The 27,473-nt window shown below is 43.3% G+C and overlaps 2 protein-coding genes across 2 annotated transcripts in view; both read right to left on the bottom strand.

The window, feature by feature from the left end:
• The window catches only part of LOC309551107 (putative cation-transporting ATPase 13A4), a 186,724-nt gene that overhangs the window by 26,293 nt on the left and 132,958 nt on the right, over positions 1-27,473 (bottom strand). Inside the window, exons 20-24 of the mRNA XM_082251554.1 lie at positions 21,380-21,502; positions 13,136-13,215; positions 7,108-7,150; positions 6,884-6,993; positions 1,351-1,447 (exon numbers count right to left, since the gene is read on the bottom strand). Of these exons, the coding sequence (XP_082107680.1) occupies positions 1,351-1,447; positions 6,884-6,993; positions 7,108-7,150; positions 13,136-13,215; positions 21,380-21,502 (453 nt within the window). The remainder of the gene's footprint in view (positions 1-1,350; positions 1,448-6,883; positions 6,994-7,107; positions 7,151-13,135; positions 13,216-21,379; positions 21,503-27,473) is intronic.
• Positions 1,992-2,762, bottom strand: LOC309551111 (src kinase-associated phosphoprotein 1-like). Its single transcript, XM_082251557.1, has one exon. It carries the CDS (start codon positions 2,643-2,645, stop codon positions 2,028-2,030), a length of 618 nt encoding a protein of 205 aa, XP_082107683.1. The 5' UTR covers positions 2,646-2,762; the 3' UTR covers positions 1,992-2,027.

Below are 27,473 nucleotides of genomic sequence, written 5' to 3'. Positions count from 1 at the left end.
TTTTTGGTTTGGGAAATTTTTGGGATGGGTTAGAATAGTAGCTGTTACCTTACAACGTGTGCCTCAACTGTGGCCCCTGACAGCACCAAAAGGCCACACGTAGTATGACAGAACGCTATAAGAGACATTAGACTTACTAGAGATAGTCAGAGACTGCAGACATGTAACAGAAGTGGTTGAAGACTGAAAATATACTAAAGGAATAGTGCAGAGGTGTCAAACTGAAATTGATAGGGGGCCGCATCAGCAGTATAGTTGCCCCCAATGGGTTGGTTGTATCTGGGGTGCGTTACCTACAGCGTGCAGGGTTCAGGAGTTTGCTATGTGCAGAGTGCAGTTCCAGGGATATCCAATGCACAGATTGCAAACTTCAGGCATGCACTATGTACAGAGTACAGGGTTCAGGGGTGCGCTCTGTACAGGGGCAGGGTTCAGAAGTGTGAAACGAACAGAGTGCAGAGCTCAGGGATGCACTACGTATAGAGTGCAGAGTTCAGGAGTGCATTACTTACAGAGTGCAGAGCTCACTGGTGTGCTGTGTACAGAGTGAAGGGTTTAGGGGTACACTATGCACAGTGTGGAATCCCAACCCGCCCCCCCCCCCCACACACACACACACACACAAAGTTTCCTCGCATCCCTCTCTCCTACATGGCCTGTCTCTAGTACCTCCCTGTGTAGGCAGCTCTGCCTCACCTTGCAGGGAGATCATTCTCTATCTCAGATTCTGGAGATATGTCCCCGTCTTGCCCTGCCATTGAGTACATGCAGGGATCTGTTAGTTCTGGGAGCCGCTGAGAACAAAGCTGTCCCTAGTAAAAACAGAAGGATTCTGTATTTATAAGTGACAGCGGGGAGCGGAGGGTGAGAGCTGGAGGTGGTGGAATGGAGTGGACGACCACTGCCCTGCTAAAGAAGCTGAGGGTAAAGGTGTTGGACTGGCCAAGCATGTCCCCAGACCTAAACCCTATTGAGCATCCGTGGGGCATATTTTCTTCCTTGCCCAGTTTACCTCTGTGAGCTATTGATCACATCCCCCTACTTTATTTGGATGTAAAAAAGGAAACTTTTTCTGTAGTCCAACTCAAAAGTGAGAAGCTATGGGTGACAACACTTTACACATTCAGTACAGCGACTAAGCATTGTCATTCTAGGACAGAAGTGTTTTACCAACAGGGTCACCAAAATTAAAGCTTGAAAAAATGAAATAATGCAGCCAGGACATGAAATGACTGGTAAACTGCAAAATATTACATTTTTTTTGCTCCACAATATTACATTTTTTTTGCTTTAGATACACGTTACTTGTAATATGTATTTGTCAGGCAGCAGAGTATTTAAGAATCTTACCCAATATAGGAGCAGCACACCGATATATTGAATCATGCTGTAAAGAGCCATGTACTTAAACACAACGAAAGAGGTAATAAGAGCAGCTCTTCCTTCTCTGAAATATAGAATACAAGAATAATAGTACAAAAAATCTGTGGCATGGTACATGTACAGGAATTAAGCTAATGTAAGTGAACAGCTACCATTTAAAATCAGCCTAGTACACACGATCAGAGAATCGGATGAAAATTACCACTTTCGAAGTGATTGTACTTTTCGTACTGGTTAGGCACACATTTAATCCTTTGATCGCCCCTGATGTTAACCCCTTCCCAGTGTCATTAGTACAGTGACAGTGCATATATTTAGCACTGATCACTGTATTATTGCCACTGGGTCCCACAAAGTCCACCGCAAAATCGCAGTCTCATTATAGATTGCTGATTGTCGCCATTACTAGTTAAAAAAAAAAAAATATGTCCCTGGACTTTATTTTAAAAATCTGGTCACCTTACTTTAGAGACAAAAGGTATGCCTGCACTCCAGCACAGCACCAAAGATGAAACATAAAATGAAATGGTTTCCACGCTCTCCAAAAGGAAACAGCACATTTATTTTATTGAAATGTCATCTCAGGAATAACTGATACATTGGTGTAACAATGACAATTTCTGTCTCTTTGAACATTTGCACCTTCAGAGATTTCTCAGTTCATATGCTGCTTGTAGATATTCCCTGGGCACGATACCGATCATGCCCTGTAACTCTCCAACCCACCAGCCATAGGCATTGTATTCCTTGCTCAAAATACGAATGATGTCTCCACGCTGAAATGACAGCTCATCACTCTTGTCACTCGTGCAATCCCAGAGTCCCTGGTAATAATCTGCATAATTAATTATGGATCCGCCTTCTAGATTTAAATCATAATCTTCTTCTTCATCACCTGGAACCACCTCATAGATGTCATCATCCTCTATTGGGCTATCTGCTTTATCCAGGCTAGTACGCTGTCCCATAGAAGAAGAATTCAGGCTTTCCACATCATCATAGGACTCCTCATCTTCACATGGTATAGAGGCTGACAGGATATCTTTCACCAAGAACTGTATTTGGTCAACCCAGTCCCTGGCCTCTGCTGGGCTGGCAGCTGTAAACTGATAACTGCAGCTACCCGGAGACACAAGCTCAAAGCAGGAATCCCGACGAGAGTCTTTTCGAATGTATGAAACCAGCTTAGCGCTACAATCCTTTATCAAGAAGCCTCCTTTTGGAACTTTTCCTTTCTCACTGGAATAGTAGCAAAAGCTCATGTTGGTAAGAACACACCACTTCTTTCGCCATTCTGACCCAAATAAACCATGGTCTTTGTTTCGTTTTTCTAGATAACCTTGCTTCAAAAGTTTTTCAGGTTCTCCTGCATCTTCGGGATCTTCTGACGGCGGCGGGATGGCGGGATTCCGGGAACCGTCCACGGCGCTGCTCGTCTCATCCTCTTCAGTCTTCTCAAAATTGGAGTTTTATAGACAGTAGATCTGGTGTTTTGTGTCCGAAGAGTGAAGAGGTACATCTCAGTGTGATACTCCAGATGACAGTCTAGGAAAATAACCTTTATATGTCTAAAGAGCACTGTTTCTAAGTCCGTGTACACCCTTAACCAAACAACAGACCTCAAGTGCATACAGTTTGCCTGTTTCAATACTAATTTACCCAGTTCTCCCCACTCAAAGCCTGGAGTACCATCTTTTTAGCATTGCCACAGTCATTTTTTTTTGTGACAAAATCACGAACTGTGAAGGCCAACATATCAGTGTTACAGTGTATGTAAACCAATAATCTATTTTTAATATGTCTGGCATTATGCCTCTGCATTGTTATTCCTATCATTGTTCCTGCATTAAGGTAAAAAATGTTTCAGTACCTGTATAGCCCCCTCATTCCACTGTATATGCCCTCGCTCAATCCAGTGCTGTGCCCATCTGTAGCAGATATACCGCTGCTGTCAGTCAAATCCAGTGATGACAAAGCGGGGACTGGCGCCAGGCTGCATTGTCTGACAAATGCAGGCAACTTGGCAAGGGATTGAGCCCGCAGGTGTACCCCTCCCCCCCCCCCAGAAGAGGAGGATCAGATCATATCAGTTAAAGCAGAACTTAATTGTATCTGAGCACCACAAACCAAAATCCCTATTTAATTCATAATAATTAGGGTTTTAAAATAGTCAATGTTGATTGAGAGAGTGAATTTCCACTTTTAAGTATAACATGTTTGATGTGTATATACACTGCTCAAAAAAATTAAAGGAACACTTTTTAATCAGAGTATAGCATCAAGTCGAATAAACTCCTGGGATATTGATCTGGTCAGTTAAGTAGCAGAGGGGGTTGTTAATCAGTATTAGCTGATTTGGTGTTAATGGCACAACATATGCACTAGATAGGCAACAATGAGACAACCTCCAAAACAGCAATGGTTTTACAGGTAGAGGCCACTGACTTTTTTCTCTACTTATCTTTTCTGACTGTTTTTCACTAGTTTTGCATTTGGCTAGGGTCAGTGTCACTACTGGTAGCATGAGGTGATACCTGGACCCTATAGAGGTTCCACATGCAGTCCAACTCCTCCAGGATGGCACATCAATATGTACCATTGCAAGAAGGTTTGCTGTGTCTTCCAGCACAGTCTCAAGAGCATGGAGGCAATTCCAGGAGATAGGCAGTTACTCTAGGAGAGCTGGACATGGCCATAGAAGGGCCCTAACCAATCAGCAGGACCCGTATCTGCTGCTTTGTGCAAGGAGGAACAGGATGAGCACTGCAAGAGCCCTACAAAATGTCCTTCAGCAAGCCACTGGTGTCAATGTCTCTGACCAAACAATCAGAAACAGACTTCATGAGGGAGGTCTGAGGGACAGACTTCCTCTAGTGGGCCCTGTGCTCACTGCCCGGCACCATGGAGCTTGATTGGCCTTTGCAATTGAACACCAGAATTGACAGGTCCGCCACTGGCACCCTGTGCTTTTCACAGATCAGGTTCACCTGAGCACATGTGACAGACGTAAAAAAGAGTCTGGAGAAGTCGTAGAAAACATTATGCTGATTGTAACCTTGTTTAGCATGACCAGTCTTGGTGGTGGGTCAGTCATGGTCTGGGGAGGTAAATCCATGGAGGGATGCACAGACCTCTGTAGGCTAGACAATGGCATCCTGACAGCCATTAGGTATCGGGATGAAATCCTTGGACCCATTGTCATCAGACCCTACGCTGGTGCATGACAATTCCTGGCCTTATGTGGCGTGAGTATGCAGCCAGTTTCTAGAGGATGAAGGAATTGATACAATTGAATGGCCCCCCATGCTCGTCTGACCTAAATCCAGTAGAACACCTCTGGGACATTATGCTTCATTCCATCCAACGCCGCCGTCTGTTCAGGAGCTCAGTGATGCCCTGGTCCAGTTCTGGGAGGAAATAGCCCAAGACACCATCTAGCATCTCATTAGGAGCATGCCCCAACATTGTCAAGCATGCATACAGGCACATGGGGGGCATACAAATTGCTGAGTACCATTTTGAGTTGCTGCAATGACGTTTCAGCAAAATGAACTAGCCTGCTGCATCCTTTTTTCACTTTTATTTTTTTGGGTGTCTTTGAATCCAGCCCTCTGTAGGTTGATCATTTTCATTTGCATCAAACAATGTGGCATCCTTTTGTTCCTAACACATTACCCATTCCATATCAGTATAGATTTCCAGCATGATATTTTGCCCATTGAGATGGGTGTTTCCAAAGTGTTCCTTTAATTTTTTTGTGCAGTGTGCATATATATATGTAGCACTGCCCCCTTAGGAGCTGCTGAGTGGGGATTCCCCTAAGTTACCCATAGCAACAGTCCATAAAACGTATCACTTTAAGACTTGGCTCAGACAATGAACAGTCCAGGGGATTTGGTTTTTGTATTTTATTTTAGAACTTGGATGGGAGAAGGGATGAGTGGGATACTCCAACTTGAACCTATGCACAATTTCTGAGGACACTAACTATAATGAGTGCGGCAAGGCCGTTGCTTCACCTTGCCACTGAAGTGAAGTAGAAAATAGGTTCCTGACTGAATTTCTCTTCAGGGTCCGGACTTGGCGCCCCCTTTCTCACTTCCCGTGCATGCTAGCCCCTTGTCCACTGACACTCCACTGGAATGGTCCCCTTCCTGGGCAGACCCCTGGCAAGCTTCTTGGACACTGTTTTTCCCTGGGTTGCTCTGCCTTCAGCTCCACTTGTCAGTATCCTGAACTGACTGCCTGTGACCACCGTCCTTGCTGACAGGAGGAGAGACAGCCATCACCCTCCTCCTGGGACCCGGCTTCCCGCCCAAAGACCCCCTGTCACATTCTGACCAACAGATCCTTCCAGTAACAGCACTTCTTATTGCAGGCTGACAATCAGTGCCATCTTGGTACAGCAGTGCCAGGCTAATGACAGCTTCCAAGTTCCGCAGCTGGCTCCGGTGAACACACACGGAAGGCAGCCAGACTCGACTGTCCTGTGTGTGCCTGTTTTGCAGGGCTGACAGGCAATTGCAACCTGCTAAGTTTGGCGGCAAGATGCACGCGGGAATCAGGACTAATGCTTGGATGGGGCTGGGTCGCTGGGCAGGTGGGGCCTCCGGGCAACTTCCCAGCGTGCCCATTCAGTAAGATGGCCCTGCTGACAATGCTAAGCCATTCCCTCAACGTGTCTTATCTGACCTATCTGATCAGGTAGACCTGATGAGTAACCCGACAGCAAAATTAAGGTGTGTATATGGAAGGTTGACAATGCTGCTGTTAATTGCAAGGCAGTTGTTTATTGTTGTAAGCCAGCAATAGGAAGGGCATTCAATGCAGATAAGAAACTTTGCAGATGATTCACAAATATTTCCTTGAAAAAAAAAAAAAAAAAGCGAGGCATGATGGCAAACATACTGAAAAATAAATTTAGGGTTTGGCACTTTAAGATTTTATGGTTCCTAATATGCATGGGAAGCGATGTGAAATTCCGTCCCAAATCCAGTTATGTGCAGGGGAGTGTGCTGTTTAACACCATGCACATAATTGAACTTTAAAGCAAGCTTAACCCCTTCCCACACAGCCCTGGTGTCTCTTTATCAGAGAATTTGCATCTGGGGGGCAGGCTGGAAAGACTGCCTGCTCACATGACCACTGTGTTTGGCTATCACAGTGGTCATATGATTGGAAGCCAGTCCCATGGGCTCCCATTCATTACTAGAGAGAGAGAACTGTCTTTGTTATAGACTCTCAGCACAGAAATCTAGGATCCCACGGAAGCACATGTGCAGCATTTGGGCGTTAAAGTCCCATTCTCTTTTGTGCTGTGTTACTTGGGCAGAAAGAGGTTAACCTTCTCTCACTGTGCTTGCACTTGTGCATCTAAACTTTAAATAGTGAAACCTACACAGAGGTCAGTTGATGAGTAACTCATTGTTTAACATATAATGTATATAATAGAGTTTTAGTTCAGCATATGAAATTAGGAAAATGCTTTGTGAAGACTCACTTTAATAGTCGGGGAACACATTCAATATTCTGAGTTTTTGATGTGAATGGGGAAGCAACAGAAGCTTCTTGCTCAGACAATGAAATTCCAACATGGGCCATCTTCAGAGCCTGTAATTAATAACCATGGAGATGAACCACCAAATACCAGTCTCAATAGTGTCATATTTTATTCATATTATTCATGTAAAAATAGATAGGAGAAACTGCGCAATGTGCACTTACACCACAGTCATTTGCACCATCACCACACATTCCGACATAATACCTGCAGAAAAAAATATCAATTGGATTAGATTACATTTCATATCAAACACATTACTGCTGGCCATGTAAAACCTGAAAACACACAGTTACAGTTAATATCATTTTTTACACAGAAGTTGCAGGCAACAAGACTAATGAGTGAACTGTGAAACAAATGTACCAAAGGCAGGAAGCTGACCCAATGAATATGAATTCTCTTTAATCCCCTGCAGCCAGATTTTACACAGACCCTTATAAGGAAGGTTGGTGGGTCTACTTCCTGAAGCCTGGTCTGTGAAACTTACCAACTTCTCTCTTTGATGCACCTGTAAAATTCAAACATTCAAGTTGGCTTAAATTTGATACGTGGCTTTAACAGACTTCTTTTGATGGTGACACTTATATACATCAGGCACTTTGCTCATAAGACATAGCAAGGAGCCCATGCTGGTTGCATTTGGGAATATCACCTCTTCTCCAACTTTCTTTTCACTAGAATTGTATAGAATGATTAATTCTAGCATAGATCATACCTCTGTATCATGTTGCTTTGTTATCTGTAGATCAACTGATATTCTGGGTTTAGTCATGGCTTTGTGTCATGTGACACTCTGTATATCCTGCTGATCTCTATATGCCGGCTGTATGGGATATCTTATCTAGGAAAGGTCTGCTACCAAAGCCATTTTGACCACCTACAACCTAGTGGTCTAGGTTATCTGGTAAGCAGATTTTGATTATTCACCTTGGGTGTGAAGTGGAGGTCTTGAGTCACCCTCTTACCTTTACTTGTATTTATCTGTCTCCATTGGTGGTCCGGTTCCTGCTTTTGACTACTCTTGTGGACTGATTTTTAAAATATTTATATCTTAAGGACTTTACATTTTTATGATTCATCTAGCGCTGCACTCTTGTTTTTATATATTTTTTTCATTTTCCCTGGACTGCAACGTAGTTGCATAAGTTTAAAAAAGGCACAAGTCCATAAAGTTCAAACTCTGTGTGTTGGATTGTGAGCTTTTTGTGATTGAAAAACACGCACAAGCATGAGCTCATTTGCTGTAAAATTACTTTTTTTTCTCTCTCTCCACCTGACCTCATACCAGTAATTATAAAAAATCCTGGATCAATCTAGAAATTAAGAATTCCCATAGCCCTGTACATTATGGTTATTGCAGAAGATAATACCACCCCCTGGGAAAAAGACCTCCGCATTTTCACTGCACTAACAGTGAAGAATCTCTTTCTAAGTTTAAAATGAAAGTTCTTCTCAACCTTATTTGTGGCCGCGTCTCTTTTTCAGGAACCTTAGAGTAAATGGGTTATTACAGTTTATCTAATCACCCTTATATTCATACATTTATTTGTACATAGTGATTGATTGCCTCTTCTCCAGAGTCAATAAATCTAACCTTTGTAATCGTTCCTTATAACTGAGCTCCACCAAGCTCCTTTTTAATTTTCTTGTTATATGAATTCTTTCTAATTGAAGGACAGCCTTTCTGTTAACTGGTAGCCAAAACTGTACTACATATTTAAGATGAATCAAACCAGTGTTTTATAAAGAATTATGGATTTATCTCTTGAATATATGCCCTTTTTAATTTTGCTAGCTTTGTTAGCTGCAGATTGGAATTGCATGTTATTAATGCAGGCCAAACATGGGTCAAATTCCAAACACATTTTCTTTAAAAAATCTGAAATTTTGTGTGTTTTGCGATCCGATGGTGACACCATTTATTTTGAAATTCGACCAACCAAGCCTTCAATTTCACCCCACTTTAATTATATTTCTCTCATGAGTCTCCCATCATTAATTAGAAATTAATCAATTGTTAAAATAATTTCCAACATGCCCGATCACTCAAATTTGATGGCCACATGAAAAATTGGCCATTGCTGCAGCCCACTAATGGTGTGAAATTCAAACTAAAATTCTTAGTTACGATTTTCGAAAGACAATTCTTCAGGATTTTACCCATGTATGGCCAGCTTTAATGTGGGGAAAATGAGGTACTTGGCGCTGCCCTGATATAATTATAATTAAGGGTAATATGTCATATGTGTGGGGTTAGTTCATATATATATATGCATACATAAAGTGCAGTGTATAAACCAATAAAATACACAAGTAATCAATTAATACATAAAGCAATAATATTAAAGTGACTTAGTGCAGTAAATCAGTGCGCATATTTTTCAACTATTCATAAAGTATACGTGCGCATGTGCAGCAGTGATAGATTGCACCAAATAGTGCTAGCTGTGATATCTAAGATTAGCTCAAAGCAATAATAATTTAAAGAATAATTTAAAATTCATAAACTGCTAGTTGACATCGATAATTGGTGAAATATATCAAATGATAGATGATGGACGATATAAAACTTTGTAAAAAACTTTGAAAAAATAAAAGTGATAAAGTGTTATCCATGCGAGTGATAAAAATTAGCTGTGAAAAGAGTAAAATGTGTATATCATATATGGTAAAAAATATATCTCTGGCGGTAAAAAGTTCAATCGTTTGGGTGAATAAAAAGTAAGTTCATGTAAAGTCCATATGAAAGTGCAAATGAGGGTGGGCTATTGCGGTATTCGGCTCCGTGGGTGCTTTCCGTGGTGCTCCGGGTATAAGGGTGCCGGGTGTAGAAACAGTGCTCCCTTAGTCCCAACTCTGCCCGCACTCACCAGAAATTTTCACCCCTACAGGGGTAATCAGCGTGTAAGACCTGAATCTGTTCCCTGGTCCAGGATGGTCCCATAGGCTGATCCCTTTTCAGTAGCCGTATATACCGTATGTGTTATATGCCCCTCGTGCTCATAAGCCGTGTGTCCAGGGTTCCATATAGAGGAAGGAAATCTCGTATAGTGATGTACCGTTTTAAATAAAATACACTTTATTTGTAAAAAACAATGTACTCACATTTTTTAAGCAAACGTAGGCATAGAAAAACATAGGGACCGCAAGACCCTCTTTAGCGGGGGTTTCCGGGACGCTGTGCTGACCAACCACCGGATCTGCGCTCCACCAGTGCGGAACTGACGTTGTTACGCTTGACGCGTTTCATCATCAAATGACGTCTTCAGAAGCGTGAAAATATGGCCAGCTTTAGTCTGTTTTCTACAAGGATTCTCAAATCGTTTCCCATTACATATTTTCCCAGTGGATTTTTTTCTCAAAGAGTATATTTTTTTAGCACTCAAGTGTATAACTTTACATTTTTCAATATTAAACCTCATCTGCCACGTTGTTGCCCATAACCCCATTTAATTGAGGTCTTCCTGTATCAATGATATATCTTGCGCCTATTTTATTTCAATAACACTGAAATGTATCTTTTACTATGTACTATGGGATTTGTAGTATGCACAGAGCAGTGCACGTAACTGCATTTAATGTGCACTGCTTATTTCAAACAACAGGAAGTGAGGGGGAGAAGGAGATGTTTAGGGGCTCACAGGGGACATTACAAGGAGACAGAAAAACACAGTAAGGTAGCCTACAGAGGAGTCAATTGTTATTGTTCAACCAAAAAAAAAAAAAAAAATTAGATTCCCCGTGCATTGGGGCATCCTCCCCACTGAGCTATTGTATTCTGACAGACAGACTTCTCTGCCATCAGAATACATTGAACAGCATTGCAGACTATAGCCTGCAGCACAGATCGAGCGGGGAAAATCCAAAGAGGGTTGTACAGAATCCAATCAATAGATCTACTTTTGTGCAACCTCCCTGGCCATACATGGATCAAAATTTGGCTGGTCCCTGCTGAACCAGCCAAATTTCAATCCATGTATGGCTGGATCAAAATTTGGCTGGTCCCTGCTGAACCAGCCAAATTTCAATCCATGTATGGCTGGCTTAAGAAACAATATAATGAAAGGAGATTGCAGGGCCATTAGGTAGAGGATGTTTATGGATTATTTTTGAAGAATAAGGATATTGTTTAGTATATTTGATCCCAATAAATACTATACAGTAAAGAGTGCAGCTTTGTGAAGTTAGCCGTTTTGAAATGTAGCATTCTTGCCATACCAACATGCCTCTCTTTCCTTTAATTTATAGCAAATGTAATTACATTATGAGCATGATAACCCTTTTGCTTCTAATGTGCATATCTGTAAGGAGCTCTGTGTAATTTGAAATGAATAGATCCAACAGTATTTTTCTAGTTGGGGCTTCCATCTTCTGACCCATGACTGTACCATTGTACATTAACTTAATATTACCTTAAAAATATGTATTACTGTATGTCAGAAATGCCAATCAGGCTTGATTTGAATGGAGTTAGTCACACATATTTCTTAAAAAACTGTATCTGAGAACCACAAACTGAAAATACTATTAAATTAATTTGTAATATTCAAAACAAACTAGTCCATCCATCTATGTATCCATGCTTTATTTTGTTGAGAAATCACATTGAAAAACACCACCTAGCTTTTCTAGCCACAGCCATCTTGAGTAAGGGCAGAAGATTTATGTAGCATTTACTTCCTGAAATCAATCTGCCCTTAGCTCAGCCATACAGGTAGGAGGATGTGCTTAGCTGAGATGCAAGGAAAAAATTACCCATGAAGATGCCTGGGATGTATGACATCATTTTGGTCTAGGCAACAAACCAGAAAGCAACTGAAGAAATCTAAAAAAAGGGTTAAACAAGAAAATACAATATACTTTCCTATTTATTGACTAACGCTAGCAGCTTAAACGGCATTCCACCCACTTCCGCTTTAAGTACTTTTTTGGGGGGGGGGGATTGGGTGCCTAGATTTGACAGGTACCCTCCCCTACTTCCGCTTTGGCAGCATAGGTGGCTCGAGCGGAAGTTCTCCTCTTCCCCTCCCTCCCTACAATCTTCTGGGAGGGACACCTCAGAGGTCCCAGAAAATTGCCCAGCCATTCAGGAGGCGCAGCGTGATATGCGCACCTGGCTGTGAAGGTGCAAGTTGTCATAGCTGGGTGCCCACACTAGTGATGCCAGCACTGCTGAAAGGAGAAGAAGAGAAGCGAGGCTTCGGGTGGCCGCATCACTGGATCCTGGGACACTGCATCCTGGGACAAGTGGATGTGTGTTTATTAGAAGTCAGCAGCAACACTTTTTGTAGCTGCTGACTCTTAATAAACACAGAAATGGCTGGAACTCCGCTTTAAGGAGTAAAGATAGTTAATTTTGAATGAGAGAGTTTAGTTCCACTTTAAGATTTGTTTATTACAGATGTGATGATGGAGTAGAACAATTTCATACTGAAAGCTGTTGACAGGATAAAATGCTGTTAGTAACAGTTCCCTAAAAGTTGAGTCTGCAGATGATGTCAGTTATATCCAGAAAAACTAATAAATGTGTGAAATACTTCCAGCCCTAATGTAAAAACCTTAAAGTTGAACTCTGGGCTGGAGAAAGTGTTACTCTTGCAGTTGGTCCCCCTCCACACTGCAATAGTTAAATGCTCATTTAGTCTAATGGGATAGGAATAGGGTCAAATACCTATGCCTCACTCCTGAAGACTTCCTTCTACCCATTAAATTGGTCCCCTGAAGTTGCTGTTCTTTACTGCCTGACTGGTCACAGCTCTTTGGCATCACATCCAGTACAGGACCAGCAGTACTGCATTGTATGTGAGGACACCAATGGACCTCCTACATACTGAGAGTGCTGAAAAACAAAGGAAAAGGAGAAAGAAATGCAGTAGAGCTCACATATGAATGCGGAATAAAAGGAATAGCTTGCTCAGGGTAACTTTTTAGATTTCATTTGTCGGCGTTCACCTTCATTATGTTTGCGAAGGACAACACCTTTGACTCAAACGTTTTTTAAGGGGTGTAAAAGCAAACTTCAGCCTAAAATTATTTTTTTGAACTCCTTATTCTCAATGATCACAAATTATTGATATTTTCAAACTCCTTTAAAATAATTCACTTTTGCTCATGTACCAAGAGACAGATAAACCACTGCATAAGGGTTAATGCACATTAAATATACATTGCAGATATACTGCTACCTACCCAAGTTTTTGAAATTCTTCAACCAGACTTGATTTATGCCCTGGAGACATACGCGCAAAAACTGTGCCATTTATCAGTATCTGTAAAACAACATGACAAGCTCAACATGATTTAGCATGTACAGAATATCCATGACATACATATTATTTTCACACCCCGAAATGCACAAATGCCTAAACAGAAATGTTTGCTAACAGGTTTTTTGAGGAAATTATTTCAAACTTTTTTTTTTTTTTTTTTTTTAGACACTTTGGCAGAGATTCACATGACTCACACAATGCGGTGTACAGGACTCCATGTTATAATAAGGTCCACAAGACGGTCTATATGCTTTTTTAAATAATACCAAATATAATACATAGCATGCTAATATACATATTTGCATCAGCTTGTACTTCACCAACCTAGCAGACAGGCAGATTTTTCAACAAGTCTCATGTATGAAAATTGGGGGGTTTGCAGAGACTTTAACCACTTGCCGACTGCCGTCAGTAGATTTACTGCGGCAGTCAGCCCCTCACAGGCAAAGTGACGTATATTTACGTCACTAGCCTGTGAGGCTCTCGGGAGCGAGCGCGCGCCGCCACGGACCCCCCCGCGCGTGTGACCGGAGGACCCGATGTCCGCCAGTCACTCGGCGATCGGCGGGGGAGAGGGAGAAAGGTAGGCCGCTTGTGTAAACAAGCTGCCTGTCAGTTCTCCCTGTGTAGAAACCCTGATCATACGGTTCTACTATGTAGGACCGTTGATCAGTGTAACTACAGCTCAACAGACAGCCAATCACAGTAAGAATCACGCCCCTAGGGACACACACAGCCCCTCCCTCTCAAATAAAGTTAACCCCTTCACTGCCAGTGTATTTTTACAGTGCATATATATAGCACTGATTACTGTAGAAATGTCACTGGTAACCCCAAAAGTGTCAAAAATGTCAGTCAAGGATCCGATCTGTCCGCCCCAATGTCGCAGTACCGCAAAAAAAAATCGCAGATCGCCGCCATTAAGCGTTAAAAAAAAACAACAAAAATGACAAAAATCTTTCCCTTTGTTAGTAAACGCAATAACTTTTGCGCAAACCAATCAAAATACGCTTTTTGCGATTTTTTTTTACCAAACATATGTAGCATAAAACAAAATTGGCCGAAAATGTTAAAAAATTTTCATTTTTACTTTTTTTTTGGGGGAATTTCATATAAAAAAAATGTGAAAAATATTGTTATTTTTGCAAAATTGTCGCTCTTTTTTTGTTTATAGCGCGTGATCAAAAAATCGCACAGGTGATCAAATACCACCAAAAGAAAGCTCTGTTTGTGGGAAAAAAAAGGACGTCAAATTCGTTTAGGTACAGCGTCGCACGACCGCGCAATTGTCCGTTAAAGTCACGCAGTGCCGAATCGCAAAATACCCCCTGGTCTTTTAGCAGCCAAATCCTCCGGGGCTTAAGTGGTTAACCACTTTACCACTGGAGGATTTTCCTGCTTTACGTCCAGACCACTTTTTGCAACTTGGCACTGTGCGACTTTAACTGACAATTGCGCGATCATGCAACGCCGTACCCAAATTAAATTTACGTCCTTTTTTTCCCACAAACAGAGCTTTCTTTTGGTGGTATTTGATCACCTCCGCGCTTTTCATTTTTTGCGATATTAATAAAAAAAGAGCAAAAATTTTGCGAAAAAATTGACATTTTCTACTTTGACAGTTAAAAAATATCCAATATATTCAATTTTTGTCATATATTTAGGCCAAAATGTATTTAGCTACATGTCTTTGACAAAAAAATTCTCAATGAGCGTATTTTTAACCGCTTTAAGACCAGAAGATTTTACCCCATTCCTGACCAGGCCATATTTTGCGATTCGGCACTGCGTTACTTTAATGGACAATTGCGCGGTCGTGTGACACTGTATCCAAATTAAATTTATGTTCTTTTTTCCCCACAAACAGAGCTTTCTTTTGGTGGTATTTGATCACCTGTGCGATTTTTATTTTTTGCGCTATAAACAAAAAAATGCGACAATTTTGAAAAAATAACAATATTTTTCACATTTTTTTATATGATATTCCTCCCAAAAAAATGTAAAAATTAAATTTTTTTAACATTTTAGGCCAATTTGTTTTCTGCTACATATTTTTGGTAAAAAAAAAAAAAAATCGCAATAAGCGTATTTTTATTGGTTTACGCAAAAGTTATCACAGCTACTAACTACGGGAAAGATTTATGTCATTTTTATTGTTTTTTTTTAACTAGTAATGGTGGGAATCTTCGATTTTTTTTACGGGACTGCGACATTGCGGCATAAAGATTGGACCCCTAACTGACATTTTTGACACTTTTGGGGGTACCAGTGACATTACTACTGTAATCAGTGCTATAAATATGCACTGTTACTGTAATAATGACACTGGCAGGGAAGGGGGTTAACTTTATTGGTGATCAAGGGGTTAAATGTATGCCTGGTGCTTACTGACATGTGTGGGGGAGGGGATTGTGTGACACAGGCACAGATCGCAGATTCAGCTATGCTGAATCCTGTAATCTGTCCCTGCCTGTCACTTAGGAGATCCGCCCGCTTTGTTTTCACAAGCGGGCGGATTTCCTCACTCGATCCCCGATGATCGGGGAAGAGCGGCGGTGATCACCGCCTCTCCTCCCCTGGCCCGACTCCCACTGTGTCTGAATACAGTGGGAGCGAGCCTCCGGTGGTGGGTGCGTGACGCCGAGAAGGGGAAGAGTCCAGCGACATAGGTCTACGTCGCTGGACGATAACGAGCCACTTTGCCACAGTACCAGCTCAGTGAGCGGTCGGCAAGTGGTTAAAAATGTGCACAAAAACATGCATGCTCTTATCCGCTGAGCAATAATATCAATGCACAGAGCAGATGCTACTGGTGCTAGATTATTCACTTTATCTCATGGAAATAATAGAAACAAACCACAAAAACATACATGGCTAATTAACTGTTCCCCTGAAAATTGTTTAGCTTAGGGAGCAGCAGTATTTAACCCAGAATCAAAGATGTATTATATTGCAGCTTCACAAACATTAAATGTGGTGGCTTTCTTTTCCTTCGCTTAAACCCCCCCCCCCCCCTCTTTTTTTTCACCTGGTGACTGGCCATCAATAAACCTTCTGTACTAGTGACACACAACTCTGGAGGAGTGGGCGTAGGAGGGGGGAGGGGCACGGCAGATAGCAGCATTGTCAGTCTGGGGGGATGGGAGTGTTTAATGTATTCGCACTGCCAAACTAAAACCAAACTCCAACTAATACTTTATAAGTTACAGCAAATAGTTATTTTCTTCCTTTTGGGATAAAAGGTTTTGCATGAATAAATAAAAGCTGATCATTTTAATTACCCCTGCCAGTGTTAAGTGCTTTGTCTCATCCATGTAAAATCATACATTCTGCTGGAGAGCTTGAGCTTGTGAAAAACAACAGACTTGCAGGCTGGATTACCAGATGAAAATAGAAGAAAGAAAGACTAAATAGGAAACTAATACACTTATCACATCTAAGAATTGGTAAGCTGCATTATAATACATGTATGCTTCTGGGTTTATTACTACTTTAAAAAGAGAAAAGACATAGAGAAGGCTGACTTGATCCAATGGAGTCACCAGAGCATCCATTGGATTGGTTAGAACATCTTAGAACTGTGAGAGAAACTTGCTTATTTTTTTGTAGCATCTAAAAGCCAGAGGTCCAAGCCTGGTGCTCCCCACCTTCAACAGATATCCTGAAACCCCTCTGGGTGGAGAGCATTTCCCTAAGTCCAGATGATGTCAGCTGAGAAGTCTGTCAGCCAGTTTTGTATGCCTGGAATGTGTATGGTGACACAGCTTTAATGTAAAGTTTTACTCATGTCTGAATAAAAGCACTTATTTTTGAGCTGAAAGACTTCTGGTTCCTCCCTGATTGTTAATGTATGCAACAGCTGTTGTGATGTTCTAATTAATCCAGATCGGATGACCTTGCAGTTAAGAGGCCCAGCACTGAAGGGCAACCAAATTGTTCATATTTTCAGTATGCTGATTGAGAGACACTTTACTCCAGTGATCAAGTTGTCTGCACTGACAGGGTGTCCAGTAGGGATGATCGAACGGTTCGGGTCGACCATCGGTTCGACCCGAACATTGGCTGTTCGAGGTTCGGCCGAATTCCGAACTTTTTGCTGAAAAAGTTCGGAATTCGGCAACCAGAACCGACCAAAATGAAATGGGACAGGAAATGGGCTTTAAAAGCCCGTAATTGGACCAGAACCATTAGTAAAAGCCAATTGAGGGGGCAGGAGAATGCTAGGAATGTGATTGGAGTGACTAGGGGGTCCAGAGGCCAATCAGTAGTGAATACGCCCCCCAGTATATAAGATAGCACCCGCCAAATCACTAGCATTGTAATACAGGGATGTGGAAGAGAATAGAAGCAGTTCTGTTACTTCTGCTTCAAAAGTGTCATTTAGCAATTATTAGTGTGAGGAAAGAGATATCTAGTGTAGTTAGGGTGCTATTTTCTACTTTAGTTATATTCAAAAATCTAGTTTCTGTAGGGAAAGTGTTAAATGCCAGGGTGACCATAGTGTAGTGTAGGGTAAACTGACTAACTGCTATGGCAGGGTGACCAAACCCTTCCATGTCAGGGTGACCACAATAGAAACAAGTTTGTTTCTATTAGAAGACTTATAGAACCGGATAGTGGCTTCTCCCCTGTCACCCGGCTTTTTGTTGCAGGCGTTTATAGGGCTTTTTTGAGGACATGTTTGGAGTCAGGCATGACATCTGAACTTGTGCGTAGGGGTATATATACACACATACTTATATGTATATATACACCTACATATATATAGGTGTGAAAGTAGCAGAAATCTATGCTTGCGCTAATGAAATAATTAACACCCATATGGCTCCGCTCCTATCACACCTATATATGTGTAAGTGTATAAATACATATAAGTATGTGTGTATATATACCCCTATACACAAGTTCAGATGTTATGCCTGCCTCCAAAGACCCCAAAAAAATGCCTGCAACAACTCACCTGGGCGTTTTTTCTTTGGCGCTAGCGTTTTTTTGGGCATTTTTTGGCGTCTTTGGAGGCAGGCATAACATCTGAACTTCTGTGTAAGGGTATATATACACACATACTTATATGTATATATACACCTACATATATATATAGGTGTGAAAGTAGCAGAAATCTATGCTTGCGCTAATGAAATAATTAACACCCATATGGCTCCGCTCCTATCACACCTATATATGTGCAAGTGTATAAATACATATAAGTATGTGTGTATATATACCCCTATACACAAGTTCAGATGTTATGCCTGCCTCCAAAGACGCCAAAAAATGCCCAAAAAACGCTAGCGCCAAAAAAAAAAAAAACGCCCAGGTGTGTTGTTGCAGGCATTTTTTTGGGGTCTTTGGAGGCAAGCATAACATCTGAACTTGTGTATAGGGGTATATATACAAACATACTTATATGTATTTATACACTTACACATATATAGGTGTGAAAAGGAGCGGAGCCATATGGTTGTTAATTTTTTCATTAGCGCAAGCATAGATTTCTGCTACTTTCACACCTATATATGTGTATGTATATATACATACATGTGTGTGTGTATATATACCCCTACACATAAGTTCTGATGTCATGCCTGACTCCAAACATGTCCTCAAAAAAGCCCAATAAAAACACCTGCAACAAAAAGCCGGGTGTAAAAATAGCGGAGCCATATCCCTGTTCTATATTACTTCTAATACAAACAAACTTTTTTTTCTGGTTCTGGACATGCTACAGAGCTGAAACTTCACAGGTACACTTTTTAGACCCCACAGACACTAAATCCAAAGAAATCTCATGTTTTTATTTTTTTTATTTTTTCAATAATTGTCTCTCTTTCAAAAATGACAATTTTTAAGAACTTTTTTTGTGCGATTAATAGTCTCTGGGGCATGTCCCAGAACCCTAGGCACTTTGTAGTAGCATTTATTGGGTTTTAGGGCTTCAAAATGGTGTTTTTTGATTACCGAAGTTCGGGTCCCATTGATTTCAATGGGGTTCTGAAATCCGGGCCGAACTTTCGGGAAGTTCGGGTGTTCTGGTCGAACCGAACTTTTCAAAAGTTTGATCATCTCTAGTGTCCAGGACTCCTCACCAGCCTGTCAGGTTGGCACCCCTCATGACTCTTTCAGAACAGTGGAATGAGGGATTTCCTAGACACCAGGGCTGGATGTGAGAGCTACCATGCCAAAGAATGTACTTTCTTGTCACTTGTCAGCCAGAATGTTAAGATGCAATGGTATGGAGTGGAATTGAGCATTTGGGATTACATCAAAGGAATCCGCTGTCAAACCCAGAACTCTCACACAAAAGCAGGGAATTAGACAGCCCCTGGAGAGCAGATCCCAAACTTGGGACTGGAGAGTCAGGAATTTGTCCTGAGGAAGAAAGACTAGATAGAGAATTAGATATCCAAAACAATGAACTGGTTCCAGGGCTGACTTCTGAAAATTCAGAATCCAGATGAATATTTGCAGTGTATGAACAGTAGACTGTTCGCTCAGCTAAAGAGCATCTAGATATCCCTTGAATGGAATGTCCTGTGAATGCAACATGAAAAGCACAGGGATTAGCACCTTGATGAATACTGGTTGTGCAATGGACAGAACAAAGGGAAGGGCAATGAACTGGTAGTTTTTGCACCCGCAGCAAAATGCAGATAGTGTTGATGAGCTGGAAAGTTGGTAACATGCAAGCAGGCATCCTTGATATCCTTTTAATGCCTTTAGATCCAGAAAAAGGCCTATGAGGCTTTGAGGCTTGAGTAGAAATCTTAAAACAAATGGCAATGACTCCTTGAGAGAGTTGTTGTGTTACAGTAGCATGGAAGACTGTAAGTCATTGTGGAGGGGTTGGCAGCAGGATGGAGTGCGGCGGTAGAGATTGAAATTCTAGCTTGTATCCCCTGGATTCTGTTTGTTCTTTAGCCATGCATCTCAAAAGCATTTCGTTTTGGTGGTAACAAAGACTAACAGAGGACCCACAACTTATATAAGTAGAAGCCTTTCCTCATCGTAAGAACTTGCTTGCAAGTTTGGAACATTTGAGAGTACAGGGTTTGTGATTAAATAGAGTTACAGTATGTCCTTATATTTGGAGTTAAGAAATCTGAGAAATTAAATGAACTCTACTTCGCTTCAGAGGTAGGAGGAGATTTTCCAACCCAGGGCTTCGATTTTTTTACTACGGCAAAAAGGGTACTCTTTTCTTCAGTGACATCCTTGATAGAGCTGTCCAGTGATGCACCAAAGAGACTTTTTTTTTTACATTTCATGCGGCTGGGAGCAGTAATTTTTTTTAAAGGAAAAAAAAATTTTACATTGCCGTATATAATCACAAGTAAATTAGAGACCCTGTCACCAACTTAAAAAGAATTGTAAAAACAAGGTATTTTAAATGATTACCTGCAGTGTTTTTTTCCCTCCATGAATGATTTTTATTTACTTGCAATGTGACCTTTAAACTTACTGGAAAATTTGAGTATTCAATTCCTTACTACAACCCTTTCCCTACTTAAATGACACAGCCCTCTCCTTATTTAGGAGTGTCTTATAAAGTTCCGTACACACTATTAGAAAATCCTACAAAAAATACAGCTTTCGAAGCAATCTACGATAATCAGATCGATAGTACAGAGCTTTTGAGCTGATCGTGACAGTTAATCTGATAGTATCTGACTGGACAAGCACGAAAAATTTTCTGGTACGATACCAGATCGTATGATTTTCTTTTAATCAGTATAGTTGTCATTCGAAAATGCAATACAAATACACTACAGCACATTACATCACTTCTGAATTTTTATTTGTAACTTTAGTAAGCTCTTACTTTTCGTTATGAGATTAGCATGCAAAAAAAAATGGATGATCATTCATACTATAATATCATCATGTGTACCAGGCATTACTGTCTGCGGCAGCTTTGAATCTGTTGGGGCTGCTCAGCAATCTCAGAGCTTTTCGTGATTTATACAACAGAGGCTGCCACAGGTAAATAACATGCCTAAAATATGTCAAATACTTATATAATATTATGGAAATATTTTTGTTTAAACAAATGGTTTGGCATCTTTTTAGGTACTGGCACTTAAATACATGACACCCAAAGTGCTATTATTTTAATATATACAACAATCTATTAATTATATTGAAAGTAATCATCATATGCACGTACCTTTTGTAATAAATTGTTAAAGTGCTGTAAAATTACTTGAAAAGAGCTTCCCGTCATAGCAAAATAATATGGCAGTTTTTCACCATCTGGCTTGTTTTTATCTTGAATGTCAATATAAATATTCTGCAATTTTAAGATAAAATATAGGATATGTATGAAACAGGGCAAAACTAGCACATCTTAGCCATAACCATTATGATTATAAAAACAAACACTGTAGATAAATTTAGTAAATCAAAAAGATTTATGCCGTGAATATACAGTATACTGTATATGTTAAATGACAAGTTTTAACAAGATGAGCAGAGGAGCACTAGCGATCACAGGATAAATAAGTGTTACAAAACAGGTGTTAGTGAGAACCTGGAACCACAAATGCATGTGCCAGGATCTGCCATGAAAAGTATTGGGCCATCCTAACACATTCTGGAGATACCCATTCCTAAATAGCTGGTACAGCCCAGTGGTGGTGCGGTTGAGAAGCACTACAGGGATGTAAACAAAGCTGTACATAGCATTCAACAAATAGGATTTTAACATATAGAGTTTGTAAAATCATTATACAGGATGAGGAGGAAAGACTTGGGTTGCTGTAAGGTAAATTTATTATTATTAAAAAGGCACAATGAGGAAAAGAACATCTAATCTAGTGCTGGCAGCACATGGTAGGCACATCTAGGTGCCTGCACATCAGGACACTTTTATAGCTGAGTGCCCTCAATGTCTGCAAAGTCCTCTCCCTGCTTCCATGTCACACTACTGGTCATTCCCAGTTATGTAACAGCCTAACTGGCTAAAAGAGCAGCTTGGGAGTTAGGAGGAACAGATCAAGCATATGACCCATGAAAATAGGTATGTATTTATCATAGCACTTCAAGATTCCAGGCATTAGGAATACTAAGTTGGAAAATGGCAGGCAGGCAGGCACCAAGACCTACTTGCTTTGTGCTCCAGTGCTGGAATAAATTTTATTCCTGACTTCCAGTTAGTTTACCGGTATTACAAGCGCTCCCCTTTGTTGTATTGGGTAGGTTCAAACACTTGAATCACGATAGGAGTCTGACGCTCCACAAATTCAAATGTCTTTAGATCACCTGGACAAGGGGAATAAAAGGAATATGCTGTCCATGCAGATACAAATACACATGAAGTTAGGCAGCCATCCTCAGAGTGTGCTCAAGGCTCTGTTAGGGCTCTTTCACACGGGCGGTCCGATCAGATCCTCCTGTCAGTTTTTTAGGCGGATCTGATCGGATCCTCCATGCAGCTCTATGGGGCAGCGGGTGTCAGCGGAGGTCACCTCCGCTGACACCCGCTGCCATCCGCATCCGATCCTGTGCTGAAATCTGGACGGATGGAAACCCTATTTTTCCATCCGTTCAGTAATCGGAGCGGAGCGGATCTGATGAGAGCGGACAAGCGGTCCGCTCTCCTCCGATCCCCCATAGAGGGCAGCGGGTGCTGAGACACCTCCCTCTCCGCTCTGCAAGCGGAGACGGAGCTGTCATCCGCCCGGCTCAGCGGGGATCGCGGATCGATCCCCGCTGAGCAACACGGATCCGCCTGCGGAGGCGGACCGTGTGAAAGAAGCCTAACACATGTAAAAAGAAGGAGGGGGGGGCACCACTAAGTGTAGTATTAAAATAACTGGATTTTTGACTTACCGTAAAATCCTTTTCTCTTAAGCTCATTGACAGACGCAGATTCCATATCTTGATATCCATAGGGTATTACTGCCCCCTACAGGAGTAGGACACTAGGCAGAAAAAAAGTTCTGGCCACACCTATGGGCAGTCCCAGGGGGTATACCCTCTCTCTCCCTGCTATATGATGTCAGTTATGTAACAAAGCAGTGTCAGAGAAATCATACCAACCCAACTCAAAATAAAAAAGGATTTTACAGTAAGTAAAAAATCCAGTTTTCTCTATCGCTCATTGACAGACGCAGATTCCATATCTTGATATCCATAGGGACGTCCCAAAGCAGTGCCATAAATGAGGGGTGGGATAACAGAAAAAAAACCCAATCCAGAAGGCCAAACAGAGCCAACCAGAAGAACAGAGAACTCATCGAAACAAGAAGATGAGGCCCACCTGAAAAAAACAGAACCCCCCCGAGGTAGACCAAAGGTCCCCTCAAACAGCAGCCAACAAAACCTTGTGGCCAAAGGAGGCATCCGCCGATGCCAGCACATAAACCTTATAAAATTTAGTAAAGGTATGTACAGACGACCAGGTAGCCACCTTGCAAACCTGAAGCACCGACGCCTGATGGCGGAAAGCCCAGGAAGCACTAAGAGCCCGAGTAGAGTGCGCCTTAACAGGGAACGGAGGAACCTGATCCCTAATAGAATAAGCCCGCACCACCGTCTGCCTGATCCATCTGGAGATCGTCGCGGCCGACGCAGGCAACCCTTTCCTAGGGCCATTCAGTAGTAGCCAAGTACACCCTGATTGCCCGAACCATATCCAAGGAGTGCAACGCAAACTCCCGAGGATAACTGGGCTTAGGACACAGGGAAGGCAACACAATATCCTCATTCAAGTGAAAACCGGAAACCACCTTAGGAAGGAAGGAAGGATGGATTCGGACGAAGAACCACCTTATCCCTATGAACCACCAGATAGGGGGAACGACAGGACAACGCAGCCAGTTCCGACACCCTGCGCGCAGAAGTGATAGCCACCTAAAAGGGCCACTGGGATAAGATAGCAGGGGAATCTCCCTAATATTTTCAAAGAGAGGTTTCTGGAAAACCGACAACACCAAATTAAGGTCCCAGGGCGGCAAGGGCGAGTGCACCGGAGGAACCAGGTGCTTCACCCACTGGATGAAATTCCGCACCCGGGAATGAATGGCCAATGGCCTCTGGAAGCAAATTGCAAAGGCTGAAACCTGACCCTTGATAGTGCTCAAGGCCAGCTTCTGCTCAACCCCCCGTTGCAGGAAGGCCAAGATCCGAGCCACCGAGTAAGAGCGTGGAGGAACCCAGAGGGACTCACACCACGCGATATTAGACTTCCATGTGCGATGATAGATCTTTCTAGAAGTCGCTTTCCTTGCTTTAAGTAGAGTAGGAATAACTGAAGCAGACAAACCCCTGTCCTTCAGCACCTGACTCAACAGCCAAGCCGTCAAAAAGCCAGCGACCGTAAAGCAGGATGGACGATTGGCCCCTGAGACAGCAGATCCTCCCTGAGAGGAAGTCGCCAAGGAGCGTCCGCGACCAGCCTGACCAAGTCAGCGTACCAGGCCCGACGAGGCCAGTCCAGAGCCACAAGAAAGACTGGCATTCCTTCCACCTCTATCCTGCGAAGAAGTTTTGGCAGCAACTTGAGAGGAGGAAAGGCATACAGCAGCTGATACTGCCCCCACGGGGCAACCAGCGCGTCTGTGGCGTCTGCCAGAGGATTGCAGGAGCGGGTTACAAACCTCTGCACTTTCCTGTTGAGCCGAGACGCCAACAGATCCACATCCAGGGTGCCCCAACGAAGGCACAACTGGTGAAACACCTCTGGACGAAGAGACCATTCCCCTTGATCCAAGGTCTAACGGCTGAGAAAATCCGCCTGCCAATTTTCCATGCCCGGAATGCGAACCGCGGAGAGAGCCGGAACAAAACGTTCCGCCTAACGAAGGATGCCGGCCACTTCCACGGCCGCCAGAACACTCTTGGTGCCCCCCTGGTGATTGACATAAGCCACGGCCGTGGCATTGTCCGACTGAATCCGAACCGGGCAGCCCCGAAGACGCTCAGTCCAGTGAACCAGGCAAAGCCTGATCGCTCTCAGTCCCAACACAGTTATCGGCAACCTGGATTCTTCCAGGGACCAGAGCCCCTGAGCAGAAAGCCTGCCGAGAACCCCTCCCCACCCGGATAGACTGGCATCTGTGTGGACAATCGTCCAATAGATCAGAAGAAAAGAAAAGCCCTGACTGAGCATCGGAGACCGAAGCCACCAAACTAGTTGACTCCCTGGTCCGCTCGCTCAGTCCTCGTATGAAAAAGATACCGCCTCGAAAGATGCCACCATCAGTCCCAGAACCCTCATGCAGGTCCGAAAGGACGGTCAGTTGGTGGACAGCAACAGCTGAGTTGCCGACTGCATCTTCTGGCGTTTCTCCACAGGGAGAAACACCTTGGCCAAGGACGCATCCAAAGTCAGGCCCAGACAGTCCAGCCTCCTGGAGGGAACCAGGGAGGACTTCTGTAGGTTCACAAGCCAACCGAACTCTTCCAAAGAGGTGATCTCCAAGTTTGACAACAGAGCCTGCGGAGACTCCGCACGGAGGAGGAGGTCGTCCAGGTAGCCCAGAACCGATATGCCCCGCTGCCACAACAGCCCCAGAACTGGGGCCAAAACCTTTGTGAAGACCTGGGGAGCAGAGGCGAGACCAAAGGGTAACGCCACAAACTGATAATGGTCCTCTCCCACAGCAAAGCGCAGAAAATGTTGGTGTCCTGCATAAATGGGAACGTGAAGATAGGCATCCTTGATGTCTATGGAGGCCAGAAAGTCTCCCTGATGCAGGGAAGCCACCACTGTGCGAATGGACTCCATCTTGAATTTTTGCACCCGGACAAAACCATTGAGCGCCTTTAAGTCCAGAATTGGATGCACCTTGCCCTCTTTTCTGGGCACTGTGAACAGATTTGAGTAAAAGCCCCAAAAACGTTCCCCACAGGAAACCGGCACTACCACTCCCTGTTGCATCAAGTCCTGCATTGCCCCCAACAGAGCCCTTAGGCGATCCGGGGACAGTCGCACATCGGAAGGGAAGAACCTCGCAGGTGGGACTGACCGAAACTCGATCTTGTATCCCGACCGAATGACCTTGTGAACCCATTTGTCTTGTATCCTGGAGAGCCACAGGTCCGGGAACCGGCAAAGACGCCCCCCACCCCTGACATGGGTGGGGGCGCACCGTCAGGCCGAGGCGGACTTGTCCTCAGGTCTGGAAGAACTGGATTTCTGCTTACCAGACCAGGGTCTCTTAAAACCCCCCAAGGAGGCCTTGGAGGGCTTCACCTTGTCACCCGCCCCAGAGGAACGAAAAAACTTCTTGTGGGCTGAAAAAGAGGGTCCCCGTCTGCGACAGGGTTCCTTACCCTTGGCAACCTGTGGGAGAAAGGTGCTCTTGCCCCCAGTGAGACCTTTGATAATATCAGCCAAGGTAGCACCAAACAGGCAAACCCCCTGAAAAGGGAGAGCAGTCAAGGCTTTTTTGGAAGCTTGATCCGCCGACCAGCACTTCAAATATAGCATGCGCCGGAGGACCACCGCCGAGAACGACAAATGCCCCAGCAGTGGAGCAGTATCCAGCGCGGCGTCACAAACAAACTGCAGCCCCTGCACCATCTAGTCCAGCAACTCTGCCACAGCAGGGGGGAGGCTTCTCCCCTCCAGGTCACGGCGTAACAACTTGGCCCATGCCGTCAATGTTTGTGAAACCAGAGCAATGGTAAACACTGGCCTGAAGGCCGACCCCGCCAGGAAGAACATAGAGCAGGACACAGATACCGCCCTACGATCAACCTGGATCCCCAAAGGACGGGGAATCCTCCACCGGGATAACAGTAGCCTTATTTAGCCTGGAGACCGGTGGATCCACCGAAGGCGCACCACCCATTTCTTAAGGAGGGACTCTTCAAACGGGTAGCGCCTAGCAATCCGTTTGGGCATCCCAGGGGGTCATTTCGAACGGACCCACTCCTACTTAACGATATCGTCAAAGCATTTGGGAAAAGGAAAAACCTTCGCCACCCTGGAGGGCTTGCGAGTGCCAAAAGGCAACCTCCGTATCAGTCGCATTCCGCAGCTGCATCCTCCAGCTTTAGGGTCTCCCAGACAGACACAATCAGTGCGTCCACCAGCGCCTTGACCTGCGCTACGGCGGAGGCAGAAAGGTCATCCTCACTATCAGAGGACACGGGGCGCGAGACAGCAGCCCCAGAGGGGAGACTCGCGTCAGCAGCGACTGGCTCAGATCAGAACATGAGGCATCAGACGAGACAGGGGTAGGCGGGGGTCGCTTTTTTGCCCCCCGCCCCTGACAGGCCACCTCCACCCGGGATCATTCTGTAATAACTTG

The sequence above is a fragment of the Pelophylax lessonae genome, assembly GCF_965119305.1.
Source record: "Pelophylax lessonae genome assembly, chromosome: 3".
NCBI lineage: Eukaryota > Metazoa > Chordata > Amphibia > Anura > Ranidae > Pelophylax > Pelophylax lessonae.
Note: the sequence above shows the minus strand (reverse complement) of the source record. Positions and strands in the feature narration are given on the sequence as shown.

What these genes read in the sequence shown, in the direction of transcription:
- LOC309551111 (XM_082251557.1), bottom strand. Translation starts at nt 2,645, where the DNA reads ATGAGCTTTTGCTACTATTCCAGTGAGAAAGGAAAAGTTCCAAAAGGA.